Genomic DNA, 21,193 nt, shown 5'->3' with positions numbered 1-21,193 from the left:
GTGTGTGCCCTTGGGCTCTTACACATCTCCGTCTTCCTTTATTTTTATTATTTCTTTTCTTTTTCTTTTTGAAACAGAGTGTCGCTCTGCAGCCAGGATGGCCTGGCATTCACGTCACCCATCCCGGTCTCGGATTCTTTGTGCTTCTCCTGCCTAAGCTCCCATGTGCTGGGATTGATTACAGGGATACACTCAGGTTTATATTTGTTTTTTATTATTACGATGTTTTAAAAAAGTCCTCCTGTTTTTACAGATACCATATCAGATTACACAAGAAGAACCCGAAGTTCAGAGAGATTTAAAGTCTTGCTCAGGATCACACAGCCAGCTTGTGGCAGTACCCAGAATATTCTGTTGGATTTGCAGATGTATGGACCCCTGGAAACAGATTTTCCTTCTATTATATACTGAGTCTCAGCGATCTGATAAAGTGGGAACTTTAGTGTATTAGACAATGAAAGTCCAGCAAAGCGTACTTAGGATTCAATTTTCTGGGCATTTCCATGTGGCTGAATTGCTCCTTCCCGTGCACTCTGAGGGTGCCTGATTTCTTGCAAGCTGTCCCACGGCAGGCATGGTGGCGCGAACATGTCTGAGAAAATGGCTCATTTCTCAGAGTCTGTCAAGATTCATTAATTAAAGGAAACATCTCGCTTGTTCAAATCATAGATAAAGACTCTCCCATGCCTATTACCTCAGCCAGACCGACCGGAGGTATCCCTTAATGAGATAAGACGTTAAAGTAGGACTTCTTATAAGGTATTATTCATCTCTTGCTGTCTGCTAGGAGCAGAAACAAGGGCTTGCTGACGTAGTGACATTGCCATCTGTATTCCTGTAACATTCCCCAGGGAGGGATCTCTGGAGACAGAACTCTTGTTTATTCTTCGAAATCAACATTATTCAACAACACAAAGGAACCTCTGAACACCAAAAGCCAAGTGTCAACACCCAGAGAGCAAGGAAATTCTGTTTGGAATGTCAACCCAACGTCTCCCATGGTCCCTTCTCTGTATAATGTGTGCATGCTGCTTGTCCTCAGACGTATCTGAATACCTTCTAGTTGCTCCAGCGCGCACACAGTAGCTTTCAACCTGGGTCTTTGGTGAAGTTGTTTACGGACGCAGCTGACATCACAGATAGGTGGCTTTGTCTGCAGACAGGACATTGCACTAGGAGGTGGTGCCAGGGTGGCTGGTGCAGTTGGAGTTTCCATTACCAGGCACGGTGCCCATTTTTCTATCTGAATGTTTCCCTACATTTCTGTTATTAGCATTGCCTAATATAGATGTGAGGGTTAGAACCTGCCGTTTGTTGGAAAGGCCCAATTTGCTCTTCTCAGAATTTTAATATACTTAAAAGGATGTGATCTGTTTTGGGAAGCACTGTGGTTAGTTTTTTTTTTTTTTTTTTTTTTTTGCCAATTTTCCACAATGTAGCATCACCAGGAAGAGGGTCCCAATGAGGCATTGTCTAGATAAGGTTGACTTACGGACATGCTTGTGGAAGATTTTCTTAGCTATCTCCATTGAAGTGGGAAGACCCACTGTGAATGTGGGTGTACCATTTTACAAGTGAGGGTCCTGATCTGTGGAAGAGCAGAGAAAGGAAGCTGCTCAGTAAGCATGCATTCACTCATTCTCTCTCTTCTCTTGATGATGGATACCACGAGAATAGCAGCCACAAGCTCCTGCCTCTTCTTCTCCACAGTGATGGGCTATGATCTAGAACTGTGAGCCAGGATAACTCCCTTTGCATCTTGGTAGCCTATTCTCAGTGAGTTTTATCACAGCAACAGAAATAAAACTAGGAGAGAAGGTGAAGGAGGCACGGACCAGGCAATGTAGCTTGTTCGTAGCTTATGGCAAACAATCAGAAAGTCACAAGAAACCTTGGTTCCAAGTCCACAAGGAACTCCATTCTGCCTACAGTTTGAAGGAGCTCAGAAGTAGATTAGTTTCTGAGGCTTCCCATAAGAGCCCAGCTGGCTGACACCATGATGTTGGCAACATAAACCCAGGGGAGGAAACCCCAACCCGTTCACAATAAATGTGGGCTCTTTTCACCCACATAGTTTGTAATGAATTATTACGATAATGATAGAAAATGTACAAGCTAAACTGCAGAACTCGCTCAGAGGGCAAAAGCACTTGCTGCCAAGCCCTGATGATCCGAAGTTGATTCCCAAGACTCACGTGGTGGGAGGAGAAAAGTAACTCTCTTAGGCTGTCCTCTGATCTCCACACCTGTGCTGTGGTATGTGTGCATTCATGTGTGCATATGGTCACACACACAACTGAATAAGTCATAATAAAAATTGAAAAGGAATGGAATAAGCCCACCGTATCCCAGCATAATAAATCATGTCAGAGGCCCAAGTACCTATAATTCATTGTGGGTGACTTTCTCTGGCCACAGACACCCACCTGGAAATGCAGGAGAGTTAACCATGCCTTCCCAGGATTGTCTTTCAGCCAGTAGCTGATGAACGGTAGCTAGGCATTTTGAGGTTTTCTTGTAAAACTGAGCTCCGACTGTACCAGGCAGTAAACCCTTCTTGTTAGATTCTTTCCTTCCTGTCTCTCTTCTTTAATGCGCTGTGTGGTTTCTTGGGATCATCTTTCAAATAAGTAACTTACACCATGTTAGGACTTGGGCTCTTCGTAAAAATCCTAGCCAAGGATGCTGGCCCACAGTGCCAGGGTGGGAGAAAGCTGCTGGACCATTTACTTGTGTTAAAACAACAGTGTACTTTCCAGGTGAGAACTGTGAGCTAGGATGACTTTACCAAAAGAATATAAGCTTCAGGATGATGCAGATGTGGATTCAAGCCCAAGTTCTGCCAGTTAGTAACTGAAACAAAAACAAAAACAGTTAAGTTTTTAACTTCTCTGAGTCTCTGTTTCATCTTCTGTAAGATGGGTTTAATGTCTTCCTTTCATATCATAAGTATAAAGCAACATATATAAAGTGGTGCCCAACAGTAGTTACTCGTTAATGATGTATCTAAATATCCACTGTTAGCAAATGTTTTCTATTTGAATAAATCATATCAGTTATGACTGATATGATTGTAAAGAGATCTAGAAACTTCAGGTGTGTTCCTACTTCTCTCAAATCACCTATTTTTAATTTAGGGGAAAAATGACCTCCCGACCATTTGGTATCATTTTATGCTATTTGGAACTGCTAAATTGTCTTCCTGATAATAATTGAAAAATCAAAGTTATGTTTTCAAGCATCAAAGTTGAGGTTTTTCTACTGGGAAGGACTGAGAGCAAATCTAATAATAGTTCTTTAGGAAAAAAATCTAACGTTTAAAATAAGCTGCACAAATGGCCGAGAAAAAAAACAAACCGGGGCTTTTGTCCCATCCTGAGCGTTCTCTTGCCCTTGTTAGTATCAGACCCCAGGCAACCTGGCTACACTCAGGAAAAGTTCAGCTAATTAACCAGCCTAGCCCCATTTGCTTCTTCCGCTTGGGAATTCACCAGGGTTGGCTCACTTAGAAGATATTCTCATTAGTTATTCCTTAAATCCCCGAACAAAAAGTTCGGAAGCTGGGAGATAAGGTGCTGCCAAGCAGGAAGTCACAGCAAGCTAGGAACAAAGCCATGCCAAGCAGGAAGCAAAACCATGTTAAGTCTCTCATCATTTTGGAAGGTCCAGAAGTGGGGTTAGAGAGTACAGAGTCCTCCTGAACTTGAGGGGAATATAAATAAAGCAAGTGAATGCACACACACACACACCCCTACCTTTCTTCCTTGGTAATAAATAAGCCATCTACACCCTATGTGTTAGAATTCATCCTAAACACCCTTTCGATTTGCTCAGCACCATCACAAAGCCAATCATCTCTGTACCTTAGTTTTCCAGTTTGGCCAGAATTTTGATACCTAAGGATGTTCTTTCTTTTGTTTGATTTTGGTGGATATATTGTTTGTTCAGTTTTGTTTTTGCTTTGTTTCAAGACAAGCTCCTGTGTAACCCAAGCTGTCCTCAAACTCACTATGTAGCTATCTATGGCTGGCCTTGAACTCCTGATCCTTCTTGCCTCCACTTTCCAAGTTCTACAGCTGTTTACCATAACATCCAGCTGTGTGTGTGTGGAGGGGGGGACCTCATGTTCTTTCTCTTACAGTCCTTGAACTTACTATGTAGCCCAAACAGACCTTGAGTTGACAGTCCCCCTGCCTCAGCACAATGAACTCTGGGATTTCAAGCTTGTGACACCACACCCAGCTAAGGTCCATTCTACTGAGATGTTTAGGGGACTCTTTCTCCACTTCTTCCCATGGGTGTGAGGAGCAGAGTGGGCAGCACTGCTCCTACCTTAGGTGCTTGTCTGAAGGTGCTGACAAATCCCAAGGGAAATGAATTGAGAGGTAGCCAGACCAATTTGACATCAAATGTACTTACGTTTCAATCAAACAAGGAATGCCACTCTGCGATGTTGTGGCACAATGTTATTAGCCTTTTTGTATCATTTGGCTGTGGAAAAGAAGTGTTTGCATGCTTTAAATAAGATTGGCTCTTCACTAGGATTTTCTTCCACTACCCATGTCTATAATGATAATTTAGATGTCCTCAAAGTAGGAATTTGGAGGTACCAAGGCTTTTTAAAATCCCAAAATAAGAGGTAAAACAAGCTTTTTCCAGAGGTAGGAGAAAGGGGAGCTGCACTCCAGAGGGCAAGAGGAGAAGCCACTGCCTGTGCTTCCCAGTTACACTCTGCAGTGATGGTTGAAGCATGAATTGGCATATCTGTAGAGGGTTTTTGGTTGTTTGGCCATACATGGTTATGGCCAGGGTTACATTCCACATTACCAAACAATCTGCCTTCTTCATGGGATGGTCTTGAATAGGGCTCTAACACTTATATCCGCGAACCCACATCCTTTGGTAGACCCTCATTCTCTCAGGAGTACTGAAGTGGTTAAAATCCTCCATGTGAAGGGTATGGAAGGAAAGTGCTAAAGAAGCAGGGATTTGTGGTACCTGGAGGACCAGCCTCAGGTGTGCCTGTGTGTGCATCCTCTTCCTTTTTCCAGTGGATCACCTCCGTGTAGGGCATTTTACAAGGTTGAGATCCTAAAGGGTCTATGCCGGCCTAAGTTGATAACTGAGCAGCTCAGAACTAACTGGCTACATCTTCAGAGCTTGGGAGACTTAGTGCAGACTGAGGCGCCAGTAAGCAGCCTGTTCCTCCTGGAATTTGTATTGCTTGAAGGGAATTAATAGTCAAGACTCCAGCCATTTACGTCTCCTAGTGTCCCTTTCTACAACCTAGCAAAGTGATTGCCTCTCAGCAGTGCTGGACGGGATGAATTAGATGATGTAACTACAGAAGACTAGCTAGCCCCTCACCCCCACACTTAGGGCTTCCTCAGGACGTCTGTTTATGGCTTCTCTAGCAACCCCAGCAAGAAGAGCAGCTCCAGCAGCTCTCAGGGCCCACCCACAGGATTTTCAGGCTCTGTTTTAGGGGCAAGACACAGGAAATGTCCTGGGACAATGCAGGATGGCAGGACGAGTGGGTTTGAAATAATACACTTCTCATTATATTTGTGTGTATCTTTAGACTTAATGTATAGAAAACCTCCTTTATATGAAACCCTCTTTATTTACAAATCCCTTCTACCACTGCTCTTATCTTTCTTTCTTATACTGAGTTCTGATGTAGGTGGGTCTTCTTTCTATGTGTTGCTTTCATTGGTTAATTAATAAAGTAAACTGCTTGGCCTGATAGGTCAGAACATAGGTAGGTGGGGAAGACAGAACAGAATGCTGGGAAGAAGAAGGCAGTGAGGCAGTCGCCATGAAGCTCTGGCCCAAGATGGACGTGGGTTAGAATCTTTCCCAGTAAGCCACAACATCGTGGTGATACACAGGTAACTAGAAATGGGTTAATCAAGATGTGAGTTAGTTAATAAAAGGCTAGAACTAATGGGCCAGGCAGTGTTTAAATGAATACAGTTTCCGTGTATTATTTACGGGGCTAAGCTAGCCATGCGAGAGCCGGGCGGGATGAAAAGCAGGCCTGCTCGCTTCATCACTACAGAGTTCTTTACCTAAAGAATATAAAATTCTTTATTATATGGATATAATTTATAAATATAAATTTAGAACACACATTTTGCCCTTTGGTCTCAAAAAAGGCTGAGGATCTTTTGGCAAATGTGACTTAGAGTCAGCTCCTCTTTCCAGGCAGGGCACAGTTGCCTTGCCTGTTATTTTCCCTTTTCCATTTATTTTCTATTTGCTGAGGAATCAGGGCCTGTTCTCAGGCATCCTTTCCTTGTTATTTATTGTTCTGGACCTTTTACCTGCCCCCCCCCATGCCTCACATCCCTTGGCAGAAAGCTTCAGTGATTGAGGGACTTCAGGAAGAAGAAGGCAAAGACTGGGAAGTATGGAAGAGCAGAGACCTCAGCGTGGGCAAACAACTGCTGGCACCACCATGGCCTGGGCAGTCAAGGGATGGGGCCCTGGTGACTGGTTGCCTGGTTTTCAACAGCATATCTTTGTGCAGTTAGATGAGATGCAAACTAGTTAGATAGGTAGGTAGATATAGATAGATAGATAGATAGATAGATAGATAGATAGATAGATAGATAGATAGAGAGAGAGAGAGAGCCTGGTTCCTTAATTTCCTCAACTATAAAATAGGGGTGGGGTACACATTTCACAATTGATAGACTTAAAAATCAATACAAACAGACATGACAACATGCTCAGAATAAAGCCTGCCACAGAAGAAGCACCCAGAATGTTAGAGATTATAGTCAGAGATCTATGTCACTAAGTAAGTATTATATCCCTACAGATTCTGTATCACCAATGTTGAAACTAGAAAATTAGTTATGAAAAAATCCATAAATGCAAATATATGATTGAAGAGTATTTATGACTAATTTGCTAGGTAAATTTTATTTTAAGATGTAAGTCAATGCACATGATTTTTTTTCCATGTTGAGATGGTATCTCACACTTGTAATCAAGGTTGGATCACAGGGTTGCCTCCAATCTCCATATCAGCCTCCCAAATGCTAGGCTGATAGGCAGATGTCACACTTGCTTGACTACACTTTTTAAAAAAATATTAGACACATATTTGTCATTCATATGTAGATAGACTAACATATTATGTATGAACAGAACTTTTTAAAATTGTTTTTATACTTTATTGTTTTTAACTGAACTATACATTTTCCTTGCTCTTCTTCCTTGCTCCCCTCTCTCCTTCTGCCTTCACCCCTGTCCCCCATGCTCCCAATTTACTCAGGAGATCTTGACTTTTTCTCCTTCCTAGGCATATCCATGTATTTCTCTCTTAGGGTCTTTATTCTTTAGGTTTTAGATTTAATCTTACCAAAGATCTAAGTAAGCAGTATGTGGGGTTACATATTTACAACTGGCAAACAATAACAACCATATTTAGCTACATAAAATGAAACAAAGGATAGAGATAGTGACAGTATCTAGAAAATACAAGATGAAAGGAAGGTAGCAGGGGTACATTTATATCTTCCACTTAACCCTATTTTGTAGAAACAAGGCAGCATTATTTGGAATAGATGAGGGAAGCTTTTTTGTAACTTCATCATAACTGTGAGGATATGTGTGAGGATACGCATCTACTTCACGAATCTCTCCGCTGTGCATGGGTGCCCGTTGGAATAGGCTAAGGCAGCAGGCGAATGAAGAGAAGGTGGCTACTGATGTATTAATGACGGCTAAGCATGAGAAAACGAGAGTGGCGGATCACGAGTGATATTTATAGCTTATGTTTATGAAACTACTTTCTACACACGAGTGAAAACAATAACTATGTTTTATGACACAGGAATTAAAATCATACATTTGCATCACACTTACTACAATTGCATACAAATTATGAGAGCCTAGAACAAGGATTAGCTTGGAGTTTCCAACATCACTATGAAAGTTTTTTTTTTTTTTTTTTTAAGTGCGGTGGATATTTCCAGAAAGCTTTTTGGATGTGGTTGAGGATTTCCTCTTTAACAGATTTTGATAATAATGTCCTGTGACTCACAGGAAGCCAGATCTCCTATAAAGAGGCTCCAGCAGAAGCAATACTCAGTGGTCCTTGACTGACTACACATCAAAACTGCTAGAAGAACAGAGGGACCGAAGCAGCAGCAATACACCTGAGAAATCCAACACCCCAGCAACCATTCCACAAAACAGTAAGTGCAGCTTCCAAGCCAGAGGAGCCTTGGGCGTAAAGCATAGATTTATATGTGTGTACACATATGCAAAAAAAACCTGTGATAAAGAGATCTGTCTGAGCTGTTAGAACATTGTCATTAAAATATGCCTTTTCTCTTTGGTTAAAATGATGGAAATTTTCAAGTTGGCATCTATCCACCATGGTAAATGTCTCTGCAATAAGTAATGACATACAGGAATCCTTGCCTAAAACCTCATGGTGTCACCTTAAATGCTATGACAGAAAGGTGTGAGTAACCCAAACCTAGAATTTCCTTCTGTGGTTAATTCTGCGCTTTCTCTCCTCAGAAGAGTATCTCCAGTCCTGTCTCTGGGTGAGAGGAATCTCTGGAGCCATGAATGCCTCACGGTTTCTCTCTACTCTCACTTTTGGTAAGCTGGCATCATTGGAGACCAGAATCTCTCATCTTCACCCTTCTAGGTCTTCAGAACAGGGTATTTTGTTGTGTGGGGCTGCTCTGTGCTTTGCAGTGCGGTTAGCAGGACTGCTGACCTCTCTCTGTAGGGCTCTGCCCTCTGGTAGCAATAGTTAGTTTCCTTACATGGGAAGGATGGATCCTAGGTGACCTATTTAGGCATTGTGAAGATTCATCCATTTGGTTCCTGAAATGGGGCCTCAAATAGGGGTGTCATAGCAACCAACAAGGCTTTGTTTTCCACAGAGGTCTGTGGAGTTGGAGTGTTACATTATGATAAAGCATCAGTGGGTGCCAGGCACACAGTGATACACAGACATGCTACACCCCACAGATGGGCCTCCTTTTACTTTTAAAAATCATAGTTTGGGCCATCAGAAAGATCTCTATAAGCCAAAAATAAGACAACATAAATCAGGACTAAATTTTCTATTCCTTTCTTGACCCAACCCAGTGCTTCTCATTGGAGAGAGCATAGCTTGGTATTACAACACCTCCATCGAACTCATGACCTACGATGAAGCCAGTGCGTACTGTCAACAGAAGTACACACATCTGGTGGCAATTCAGAACAAAGAAGAGATCAATTACCTGAACTCCAATCTGAGATTTTCACCAAGTTATTACTGGATTGGAATCAGAAAGGTCAATAACGTATGGATCTGGGTGGGGACCCAAAAGCCTCTGACCGAGGAGGCTAAGAACTGGGCACCTGGTGAGCCCAATAACAAGCAGAAGAATGAGGACTGTGTAGAAATCTACATCAAAAGACTCAATGACCCGGGCATGTGGAATGACGAGAGATGTGACAAAAAGAAACTGGCTCTGTGCTACACAGGTATGAAGCTTCGTAATGGTGGCGGGGTGGGTCTATGGGGAGGCAGCTTGGCATATTTAGAGGATGCAAACTAATCAGTCTCTGCTGTGCACATTTTCTGTTTTTAAATAGATGGCTGTAAAACAGTCCAACAATAATGATATCTATTTTTTTTACTGATTGGTGTGAGTAAAGGCAAGAATGTATAGTGTATGTATATGAACATACATGTATATATATGTATATATATAGTTCTATCAATATACAGAGTATATATACTCAGATACAGTACATGTTTTTTTTAGCATGAAACCATCTTCAGAGATGTTATGAATTAATTTTTCTTGCTTGGTGCCAAGCACAGCTGTTCTGCTGATGTCCATTTATTAACACCAAGTTATACAATAGCCTGGAACTGGAATCAGATGTGTCAGTAAAAATCGTGAGCATTATTGCCATTAGTGTTATGTGGATTGCACAGATTATAGGCTAAACACAGACAAACTCAAATAAAAATGCATGATAAGCACCGTACGAATTGATTGTCCTCATCTCTTTTGTGCTTTCTGTAGCTTCCTGTACCCCTGCATCCTGCAGTGGCCATGGTGAATGTGTAGAGACCATCAACAGTTACACTTGTCAGTGCCACCCTGGCTTTCTCGGACCCAACTGTGAGCAAGGTAAGTCTTGTCCTCACCTGTTCCTTTTCCAAAACTGGAAACTCCCTCCTGAGGTTCAGATGGCTTGTCCGCCGGGGCCACATGTTTCCTCCACCTGAATACACAGAATAAGAGCACTGTAGTAACTGAGACTATCAAGTCAGACCCTGCTGGGTCAAACTCCAGACTTACTACTTATTACTTATGGCACCTTGACAAAGTAGTCTTATAGAATGTCTGAATATTTCAGTCGTATTAAACTAAACAACTTCATAGGGCAACTATCTGTATGAAGATAATAATAGCTTCATAGTCTAATGCTTCCATAGAGCCTGGACCACAGGAAATGCTCAATGGGCAATAATTATGGTGTCCAGTGTTTCCCCTCTCCTATGCAAGGTGAGAGAGGAGTCGAAGTGTGACTTCGTTCTCTTTTTCAGTTGTGACGTGCGAAGCGCAGAAGCATCCTGACCATGGAAGCCTGGACTGCACGCATCCTTTTGGCCACTTCAGCTATAATTCCTCCTGCTCTCTCAGATGTCAAAGGGGCTACCTGCCAAGCAGCCCAGAGTCCACCATGCGGTGTATGTCCTCTGGAGAATGGAGTGTGGCTGCTCTGTCCTGCAATGGTAACTTTCAACACTAAAGCTTCTCACTCCAAATTGCCTTAGTTCTTACCCAACTTACAACTTTTTTGTTGTATCATTTAGTAAGATGTATTCTCTCTATGAGTTGTGTGGGCAATCTGGTGCCTGTTTGGTTTAACATTTAACATGGCCTTTTTTCCGTTTTTTTTGAAATGGGTATTTCTGGTGACATGGAAAGGAACATGTAAGGGAGACAGTGGAAACACATCTAGACAGCTGCATGGCTTTCTCGTAGACTTTCTTGTTCAACTCTTCCATGCGATGGGATCAACTTTAGCACTGTGTTGGTCAGGGAGCTTCAATATCTCTTTGTACAGTTCTCTGGTCCCATTAAAAAGATTCTTTGCTCAGGTCCTTCGAAGTTAGTACTGCCTTTACACCAAGCCATGAATCTTGACCTAGAGGCTATTATTTTTGTTGTTGTTATTTACATATGTAGTAAAATAGATTGGAGATCATTCAGCATAATCAAAGCAAAAATTAATAAGAGAAGATGAAATATGAATAAAGACTAAAACATTTGTTATGGATCTATTTATATGTTATCAAGAATTGTTATCAGAAATATGTTATCAAGAGTTTGGGTTTTGCTGGGTGGTGGTGGTGCATGCCTTTAATCCCAACACTTGGGAGGCAGAGGCAGGTGGATCTCTGTGAGTTTGAGGCCAGCCTGGTCTACAGAGCTAGTTCCAGGACAGGTTCTAAAGCTACAGAGAAACCCTGTCTTGAAAAACAAAACAAAACAAACAAACAAACAAAAAACCAGTTTGGGTTTCACCCTTTGAAAATGGGTTTCACCTTCTTTTATAAACCCTACTTCCACAGAAGATGAAAACATCTGTGGAATTTTCTTTGTGTAGAACTCTCTCTTATCCTTCATCTCCTCAGTGGTTGAATGTGAAGCTTTGTCACACCCTGCCAATGGAATCAGGAAATGTTCCCCGAATCCTGGGAGCTTCCCATGGAACACGACCTGTGCGTTTGCCTGTGATGAAGGGTACAGGCGAGTTGGAGTCCAGAGTCTGCTGTGTACCTCCTCTGGCGTCTGGGACAACGAGAAGCCATCATGCAAAGGTAGAGTTCTCCCGTGTGGTGATTCATCACGCTCTCTTCCTCAGCTAAGGCTTGAATCGGGCAAACCAGGCTTTCTAATTTGAATGGTTGCTTGGGTTTCAGCTGTGACCTGTGATGCCATCCCTCAGCTCCAGCATGGCTCTGTGAGCTGCAGCAACTCAACTGGATTGGCCTTTAAGTCATCCTGCAACTTCACCTGTGACCAAAGTTACACGTTGGAGGGGCCGGCCCAGGTTGAATGCAGTGTAGAAGGGCAGTGGACACCACAGATTCCAGTGTGCAAAGGTGAGCAGTAAAATGTATCTTCTAATACTTTCATTTCGAAAACATCCATCATCTTCTGTCTTGAGAACTGACAATGACATCAGGCATCCCCTGTAACTATAGAAACCAATTATGAGGGCAACAGCAATACCTTTGAGATTGATTAAAAAAAATGAGTGCACAGCCAGGAAGCAGCATTGTAGGCAAATAACTTATGGATTTTTGTTTGTTTCTAAACTAGGGTATATTAATAATACTGATGTGTTAGCATTGGTATAATAGAGTAAGGAGAATTCATAATGTAAGAGAAATCCTATTTAAAATGTAAAATGCAGAATAAAGAAAGTACTACTTGAAGCTCTCACTTTCCCCACACACCTCTAAATCCACAGCTAGCAGCAATGACAATGTCCCCCAGCTTGAGGTCTGTCACCAACAAGGATTGTTCTGATGCAGACATAAAAGCAAAAAATTTAATTCACTTACCAGCAAGGGCAAGAGTGTTCAGAAGACACAGCTTTCTTTATCCACTGCAGGCATCCTCAGAGACAAATTTAGTATTAAGTGAGTTCCAGGAGCAAACACACACACACACACACACACACACACACACACACACACACACACCACCACCACCACCACTACCACCACCACCACCACCACCACCAAACTTAAGCTAAGAGCAGGCAAATTCTGCAGGGAAGGCTTCTTTTCCTTTTTGACACCACACGGAAGTCTTCAGGACCTGATGTAAAACCTTCCCCTTTCCCCCACCTCTGCACATCAGCCCGTGTGGAGGCACCATATTCTTCCTAATAGCTGCCCCATATTAGGTGACATTGTCATGGAGATGTTGGGTAACGGTGGAAGCACAGTCACCTTCCCAGGAATTTGTGATGAAGAATTGTCTTGAGTTCTCTGAGCAAAGCTTTGTGCCACTAGAACTTGGCCATCAAACAACGAGTGGTCTCCAGTATCACCATGGTATTTTCTCACCCTTTCTCTGATGTCTCAGCTTTCCAGTGTAAAGCCTTATCCAGGCCACCATGGGGCTCCATGAAATGTCTTCCCAGTGCTTCTGGACCTTTCCACAGTGGATCCAGTTGTGAGTTCTCCTGTGATCAAGGATTTGAACTGAAGGGATCAAAAAGGCTTCAGTGTGGCCCAAGAGGGGAGTGGGACAGCAAAAAGCCCACATGTTCAGGTACATTCTCTTTAGAAATTCTCTTTCTCTCTCTCCCTCTCTCCTTCCCTCCCTCCCCTCTCTCTCTACCGCAAGTTCCATGTGTGGAGATCAGAGGCCAACTTGCAGAAGTCAATTTTCTCCTTACGTATGGGTCCCAGAAATGAAATTCAGGTTGTGGGGACTGGCAGCAAGTGCCTTTCTCTGTCGAGCCATCTTGCTGGCCCCCTGTGACATACTTTGAATTTTGCTGCAAGATTGACGCTACTGAACATCTTTGTGGCGTGGTTACCCTAAGACTCCTATGATAGTTCAATGCTTACACCTGTGCATGGCTCCTCTCTTCCAGCTGTGAAATGTGATGCTCTCCCTCAAACCCAGAACGGTTTAATGGAGTGTGCTCATGCTACTACTGGTAACTTCACCTACAAGTCCCTGTGCACCTTTCAATGCAACAAAGGCTTCAAATTACATGGATCAGCTCAGCTTGAGTGCACATCCCAGGGCCAGTGGACCCAGGAGGTGCCCTCCTGCCAAGGTACTATTGAGTTCAGACTCTCAGGACACACATCCAGTTAGCCGTTCCGTGGTGAGGTTTTTCTGATTTCTACCATGGCTATGTCATTTGCAGTGGCACATTGCTCAAGCCTTCAAGTGCCAGGAAAGGCGAATGTGAGCTGCAGTGGGGCGACCGTTTTCGGCACTGTCTGTGAATTTACGTGTCCTGATGGATGGACACTCAATGGGTCTGCAGTTCTGACGTGTAGGGACACAGGACACTGGTCGGGGATGCTGCCTACCTGTGAAGGTGATGCACTGACTGGGGGAGAAGGTTGCAGAAGGGGTGTTATATTGCTAAGGAAGCTAACTGTCCTTTATGTCAAAATCAGAATGGTAGGTTATAGGGATGGGTAGAAAGAAAACAGAAAATGATGCATGTCATGGGAACAGGTAGAATGTTTTGCTCTCATCTGCCACCCCAGTTCCCTCTCGAACACTTTCCACTGGCCTTCTCGGCTACCACGATTTATTTCCATTGCCCTCTCTTAGACTCCTGTTAGACCTCTTTCTGCTCCCTTATAGTGGGATTTTGATCATTGGAAAGGGGAGATCTAGAGACTGAAGGAGGGAATAAGAAACACACGACAGAAGGCAAGAATAATAGTTTAGCATTAAACGAGGTGTTGTGTTCTAATGTCAAAGAGCTTGACAAGGCTGTGTTCTGCCTAGAAACACTGGGACCAGCTTCAGTGGTAGTTTGGAAGGAATTGTTTAAATCTTCAATGCCAAGTCTATGTGATTTTGCTGATAGTCTGGATACACAGAGGAAAGGCCAAATGGACATGCCAGAAAGACTGTAAAGCCAGTTGTTGCTTACGCTGTTCCCTGTAACTTGTTTCCTCAGCCCCCACAGACGCCACCCGTCCCTTGGTAGTTGCACTTTCTACAGCAGGAACCTCACTCCTGGCATCATCTTCATTTCTCTACTTGTTGCTGAGATACTTTCGAAAGAAAGGTAAATTCAGTCATCCACTTGAGAAATGATGTTGAGAAGTGGTGTGTGTGTGTGTGTGTGTGTGTGGCACTTATGAGCTATGGTCTCTTGAAACTTTTCACTAGAATCTAGAAAGTAGAACCTACTTGTGAAATAGCCCCAATAAATGCTAGTGTAATCAAGGTTTTAATGATAAGATTTCTTCTTAGTGTTGAAGTTTGAGGAAACCGATGTTGGCTGCACTAATACTGATTACCTCTAGGGGGCACTACTCACTTCCAGTTCCACAGTGTCTGTGGCACTGCTCAATGAGAATTATGGAGTTACATTATGATTCTTTTGGGAGAATACGTGATTTCAAGTAACAGAGAAAATTGCTTGGAATAGCCTAAATTTTTGAATATATCTATATCACCAGGTATAGGAAATACAATATCCATGGTCACTTTGGTCCACAGACTATTTAAATGTTTTTTATTAAAATTTGAAATTTAGACATTAGGGAATTTCATGTAAAGTATGGATTTTGTACTTCTCATGAGAGTTTGAAAGAAGAATCAGACAAACTGAGCAACAGTTTCCTGGCATCAGGAAGCTGCTCTGTTCTTTGGGCGTTTATCCTCTGCATTTTACCTTAATTGCCACCAAATGTCTGTCACAGAGTGCATGGTACTGAGAGTATAAACCCAGATGAGAGAAGTAAATCAGTCTAATTTGATTAAACGTCATCGGTCCAAATTAATACTTTCCTCTCTCTTGCAGCAAAGAAATTTGTTCCTGCAAGGTAAGGTGAATTCTTGTGCAAAGCATGCCATTTAATATTCCATCATTTTTTCTCTTCATGTGGGAAGGCAGAGCTTGATGTATTTTTTTTTTTATGTTTCCACAGCAGCTGCCAAAGCCTTCAATCGTGTGGCAATTATCAAGTACCTTCTCACATCATCTAAGTTCACAACCATCAGGTATGACTGGCAGGTCGTGTGAAAGAGGGAAAATCCCCTTTCCAAATGGTGTCCCTCGCTGGCACCCTCGAGCCTGCCATTGGCTAGAGGAAATCCCCATCTTCATAGCAGTTCATAGAAAGTTGTTTGGTTTCTTTGTGGAAGGAGGCGGGGGGCAGAGTTCTGTCATTCTTGGATCATTTTACTTGTGGATGATAATGGTGGTGGTGGTGGTGAATGCTAGCCCCATTCAGCAATCAGGTGCTTAAGCATGGATCTAAGCTGGGGATGCTGAGAATCTGGGACTGTCCTCTTGTTTCTCTGAGATGAAGAAAATGAGGCACAACATTTATGGGAACTTGTCTGAGTTTCCAAAGCTGTGCAGTATAGCTAGGATTCAGCCCCCAGCACTTATGTGCTGAGTCTGGACATCTGTGATCCTCAGTAGCTGCATTGCTTCTGGGAGTATAGCTGCAAGGTCAAGACTTTCTAAATAAACTTTTCTTAATGAGCAGAATTTGTGGTGTAGTTTTGGGCTTAGAGAAAAAATTGACAGAAAATAGATGTTTCAATTTGCCTCTTTAGCCCCCTTATTTTCCTTATTGTTGGCATCTTTCCTCATAGTTCTTAATGGTGACCAACATAGTGAATTACTATTAGTTAAAGCCCAAGGTGCACCATTCAGGGTTCATTCTCTAGGTTGTACACTCCATATATTTAACAGTTATCAATGGCTGCTATCTACCATTACAGTATCATAGACTAGTTTCATTATTGTAACTCAATGACATTGGGAGTTCATATCTGAACCATTCCCAAGACAGCCTGCCTAAAAGATGTATTTTGTTGTTGCTTCCAGCACGCAGGATATTTGGAAGGTTTTCACTTATTTTTGCAGGAACACAGATGCATCCTGGGAAATAGAATGATATGCCGAAGACAGAAGAAAAAGAGCTGCCCGTGGGATCCTGGTCTCTCTCGTCTGCTTAATAACCAGGATCCTGACTCTATGGCTCAAAGTTCAGTGTCAAGGCCAGTCCTCCCCCAGAGAGACTCCGTTTCCTCTTTCCTAGCCACAGAACCAAGGACATGCTGGCCACAGAAGGTTTCGGGTACGCTCTTCAAAAGAGAGTGAAGGCACCAAGGCCCTGGAACAGCCAAATTCTAACTTCGTCACTCTGGAATTTGGGAAGAGAAACAGCATTTTGTGGCTTTGTTTCTTTCTCTTGTTCCCCATTCAGTGTCTCGATTGTTAAAGCCGTTATTGGTGTTACAGGGATAAATACTATTTGTCAGCAGTTATGAGCAAACAGTTTTATATTTCTATCGTGAAAAAAGGCAAAACTGTCATAGCTTCAGGCTGTGGCACGGGACTGTTGTCAGAGGTACCAGGTACAGATGCGGCTGAGTGCCTGATAGCACTGCTAAGCAGGCTTACCGGATTTATCCCCATGGGATGCAGTGGCCTCTGAAATATTCTCAGACATTGTGTTCTGTGTCCTTGCGTTGAACCTACCACGTTGTCCACCATTCTTATTTCAGTGCAAGGGTCAAAAGGACTTGAAAAAAATCAGAAATTCTGTGACCTATGACAAGGCAAAAGTTATCTTCATTCATTTTTTATTGGCAAACTCTAACGTTTTATCTGTAATAAATTTATTTTCAAGATGAGGAATTACTGATCAGTGTTAATTCCTAAGAATTAAACTGTAGCTGGTTTTAAGACATGGTACTACCAGAAGAATAGAAGTTAAAGAGAGAGCTTGCATGCTTGGGGGATTTTTTTTTTACCCCTAAAATGTGTTTTTTTCTTTGGAAAAGAAAGAACTTCCTTGAGGCCAAATGTTCTGATTTAGTAGACGTGTAAGCACTAAAGTAGAGGTGCATTTGAAAGTGTTTGTTTGAAAGCTCATCTAAGCATAAATATGATTTGCATTTCCATAAAGGAGGTTCTTATGCTGACAAGTGGATACCTGATTCTTGTATATTGTATACAATTCTAAATCCATGATGAGGGTTCACCATATAATAGATCCAGGCAGTGGACTTTCAAAAAGTGTCTAACAGTTATTCTGTAGTTGTTTTATTCTCTGTGCTCGTATGTTCTAGAAGAGGGGGAAGCTTGTGTACACAATGATTATGTTGTCTTACAGAGATTAAAATTCCTAAGGAGTTTCACCTCTAGTTGGCAATGACAAACCCTTGATCAGTAAGAACCCAAATTGTTCCCATCAAAAGCGCCCAAGCTTCTGAATTAACATATTAGAGAAAGAAAGGTCTTGAAAGTGCTTACAGAGTAGTGGCAATGTAGAAGCCAACGGTGAACAAGGAGTGTGACAAGCATTAGCACCAAAGGGGTAGGAGAGAGGAAGAGAGACCGCAAGAGCTAGAGAAAGAGAGTAGCCATTGTGAAACTACACACTGTAAATGCCTAGATATTTTGTATCAGAAATAACTGTATGGAATATGAATGTGGTCTGTATTTGAATTTTACAGAGTATTTTAAATTATGATTTTAAGTATTTTATGGTTTAAAAGTATGTATTTATTTAAATATGTCAAACTTGTTGTATTCACATGTCAGTATAACATTTGAAAATAAAGGAGTTTCTACTTATCTTTGTGTATATAAGTGTAGTGGCATTTCAATTGTATTTTAATAAACAATACTTGCCTGAGGATCAGAAAAGTAAAACAGCCACACTAGTTAGCCTTATAGATGAGGCAACAATAACACACACCTTTAATGCCAATAGCCACACTAGTTGCCATACAAACCTTTAATCCCAGTGGTGCACTCCTTTAATCCTAGCCCTAGAGAGGATTATAAAATGGGAGGAAACAGCTATCAGACACACAATCTCATTCTGAGATCCCTGGAGGCAGGATTGCCATTTTTGGTCTGAGGTTGAGGTAAGAACCAGTGGCTGGCTATTTTGCTTTTCTGATCTTCAGATCAAGCCCCAATTTCTCTCCCTGAGATTTTATTAATTGTGCACCATATAAGCCTTCTTTTTTTAAAAAAAAAATCTATTTATTTATTATATATACAATATTCTCGGTATTCTGTATGCATGTATGCCTGCAGTCCAGAAGAGGGCACCAGATCTCATTACAGATGGTTGTGAGCCACCATGTGGTTGCTGGGAACTGAACTCAGGACATTTGGAAGGGCAGGCAGTGCTCTCAACCACCGAGTCATCTCTCCAACCTTCCATATAAGCCTTCTTAACATTTTAAATTCATCTAGATAAAAATCTGTATACCATAAAATTTACATGTTAATTTATTTTATTGATTGATTATGCATAGTTCTGCACTGCCATTGTGAATGTCTAGAGATCAGAGGACATCTTTGAGGACTTAGCTTTTTCTTTCCACCATGCACTGGTCAGGCAAGTGCTTTTACCCACTGAGCCATCTTGTTGGCACAGAATTCACTCTTTTAAAATGGAATATCAGTCAACCATGTGCCTACCTCTGCAGCATTTCTATTGCTGTAGAATGAAACCAAATAATTAGCAGTTAGTCACAATATTTTATTTCCTTCTCATGGCAGTATTAATCTGCATTCTATCTAGGGATTTGTCTATGGATAACATTTTATACCCATGGAGTACCTTCTGTCTGGCTTTTTTTACTTAGCATACTGTTTTCTATGGTCCTCCATGCTGTAGCTTGCATCAACACTTCGTTCCATTTACAGAGAAATTACATTCTTTGTATGACTTGATGACAGTGTCTGAGTTTTTCCCACATTTGAACTACTGTGAACAATGCTATTTGAATGCCTGAGTGCCACAGTTTGTTGTAGGAGGCTGCTAGTTAATTCCTGGCTGCTCAGCCCTGGGAACCACACAGAAACTATATTATTTGTAATACTGTTTGGCCAATAGCTTAAGTGTATTTCTAACTATCTTATATCTTAAATTAGCCCATCTCCATTAATCTGTGTATTGCCATGAGGCTGTGGCTTACCAGGCAAAGTTCCAGCTTCTGTCTCTGGCCGGGCTACATGGCTTCTCTTTGATTCCACCTTCGTTCTCCCAGCATTCAGTTTAGTTTTCCCTGCCACCTCTGCTCTACCCTATCACAGGCCCAAAATAGCTTTTTTATTAACCAATAGTATTCACAGCATACAGAGAGGAATCCCATATCAACAGTTAAGACACAACCTTTTCTCCATCCCCTTTAGCATTTTTCTGGGGGAAGGCCACATAAGATCTCTTCTATTTTTAGAGGAACCTTCCTGCTTTCTCCCAAAGAGATTGTTTTACAGTTGCACCTGCAATGAGAAGGGCTCCAGCTTCTCCACGTTCTAATTAATATTTCCTATTGTCTCTCTTTGGTCATCACTATTCTAGGGTGCATATAGTCTCTTCTGCCAATACCAAAAGATATCCAACATGTTAGTAGTCTGAAAGAATCATCATGACCAAGGAAACAGAGCCTTTGCTGCCTGCCAGTCTTAGTTGTTCTAATTCAAGAAAGTTTATATTAATTTACACTGAAGATTTAATTATCCCCCAGGACTAGGTTCACAGTGAGGTTCCCCCCTATTAATACATACACTCTTCCTATTATTATAGGATTAACGCACAGGCCTGATATGGGCAGACCTTATCCAACTCATTAAGTATCCAAATTGAACTTCATGTTGGAGCCAGAACAAAATCACCCTGAATTATGACATTCATTTTACCCTGGTATAGAATGATGGCAATCCTAATTCTCAAGCTTTGGGCCCTGAGCTGAATTATATCACTGGGTCTCCTGGTCCTTCACTTGCATATATGCTTGTAACTGGAGGTTTCTTTCCCACCCACCAGTTCCTGAATAACCACTCTGAGGCTTAATATTAATTATAAATGCTTGGCTGATGGTTCAGGCTTATTACTAGCTAGTTCTTACAACTTAAATTAGCCTATTTCTATTAATCTATGTATTACCACATGGCCATGACATTGCCTCATTTTCTACATTTCTTACTGCCTCAGTGGCTGGCTGGCATCTCCCTGACTTCACCCTTCTTCACCTGTATCTCTGCTTAGATTTTTCTTCCTGGCTCTATCCTGCGTTTTTATAGGTTAAAGCTTCTTTATTTATCAACCAATGAGAACAACACATATTCACAGCATATGGGATCCCACAACACGTACTCTCCTGTTTCTCAGTCATTGTTTCAATGATGGAACTGTTACACCCATGGACTCACTGTAGGCATGGCTATCTGCACATGTTCAAGCCAGGAAGATCAGCTAAAATTCTTACATGCAGCACTACATAGACATAGTAGGTTATAAAAAGCAAGAAAGCACATGAAGGTGAGAAATGAGTTGGCGAGTTTCCAAGAGATGATAGCCATTCAGATTGGAGGTGGATTAAGTACCAAGGAGCTATGAAATTACCTAAGAACAAATAAATTTTAAAACATAAGACTAGTA

General features: G+C 41.9%; 1 protein-coding gene across 1 annotated transcript; it reads left to right on the top strand.

The window, feature by feature from the left end:
- The first annotated feature begins 8,083 nt into the window (after window positions 1–8,083).
- Sele (selectin E) lies at window positions 8,084–18,237 on the top strand. Its single transcript, XM_038349484.1, has 14 exons — window positions 8,084–8,210; window positions 8,542–8,625; window positions 9,124–9,507; window positions 10,059–10,166; window positions 10,586–10,774; window positions 11,681–11,866; window positions 11,969–12,151; window positions 13,146–13,334; window positions 13,663–13,851; window positions 13,945–14,121; window positions 14,719–14,829; window positions 15,571–15,592; window positions 15,698–15,770; window positions 16,648–18,237. The coding sequence occupies exons 2-13, from the start codon at window positions 8,589–8,591 to the stop codon at window positions 15,753–15,755; spliced, it is 1,833 nt and encodes a 610-aa protein (XP_038205412.1). The 5' UTR covers window positions 8,084–8,210; window positions 8,542–8,588; the 3' UTR covers window positions 15,756–15,770; window positions 16,648–18,237.
- Window positions 18,238–21,193: the final 2,956 nt, after the last annotated feature.

Source organism: Arvicola amphibius, chromosome 12 (assembly GCF_903992535.2).
Source record: "Arvicola amphibius chromosome 12, mArvAmp1.2, whole genome shotgun sequence".
NCBI lineage: Eukaryota > Metazoa > Chordata > Mammalia > Rodentia > Cricetidae > Arvicola > Arvicola amphibius.
The sequence above is the reverse complement of the archived record's forward strand: the minus strand, read 5'-3'. Positions and strand labels throughout refer to the sequence as shown.

What these genes read in the sequence shown, in the direction of transcription:
- Sele (XM_038349484.1), top strand. Translation starts at nt 8,589, where the DNA reads ATGAATGCCTCACGGTTTCTCTCTACTCTCACTTTTG. An exon ending in GATGCTGCCTACCTGTGAAG is followed by an intron (nt 14,122 to 14,718) that starts GTGATGCACTGA and finishes TTGTTTCCTCAG; the next exon opens with CCCCCACAGACGCCACCCGT. An exon ending in AAGAAATTTGTTCCTGCAAG is followed by an intron (nt 15,593 to 15,697) that starts GTAAGGTGAATT and finishes ATGTTTCCACAG; the next exon opens with CAGCTGCCAAAGCCTTCAAT.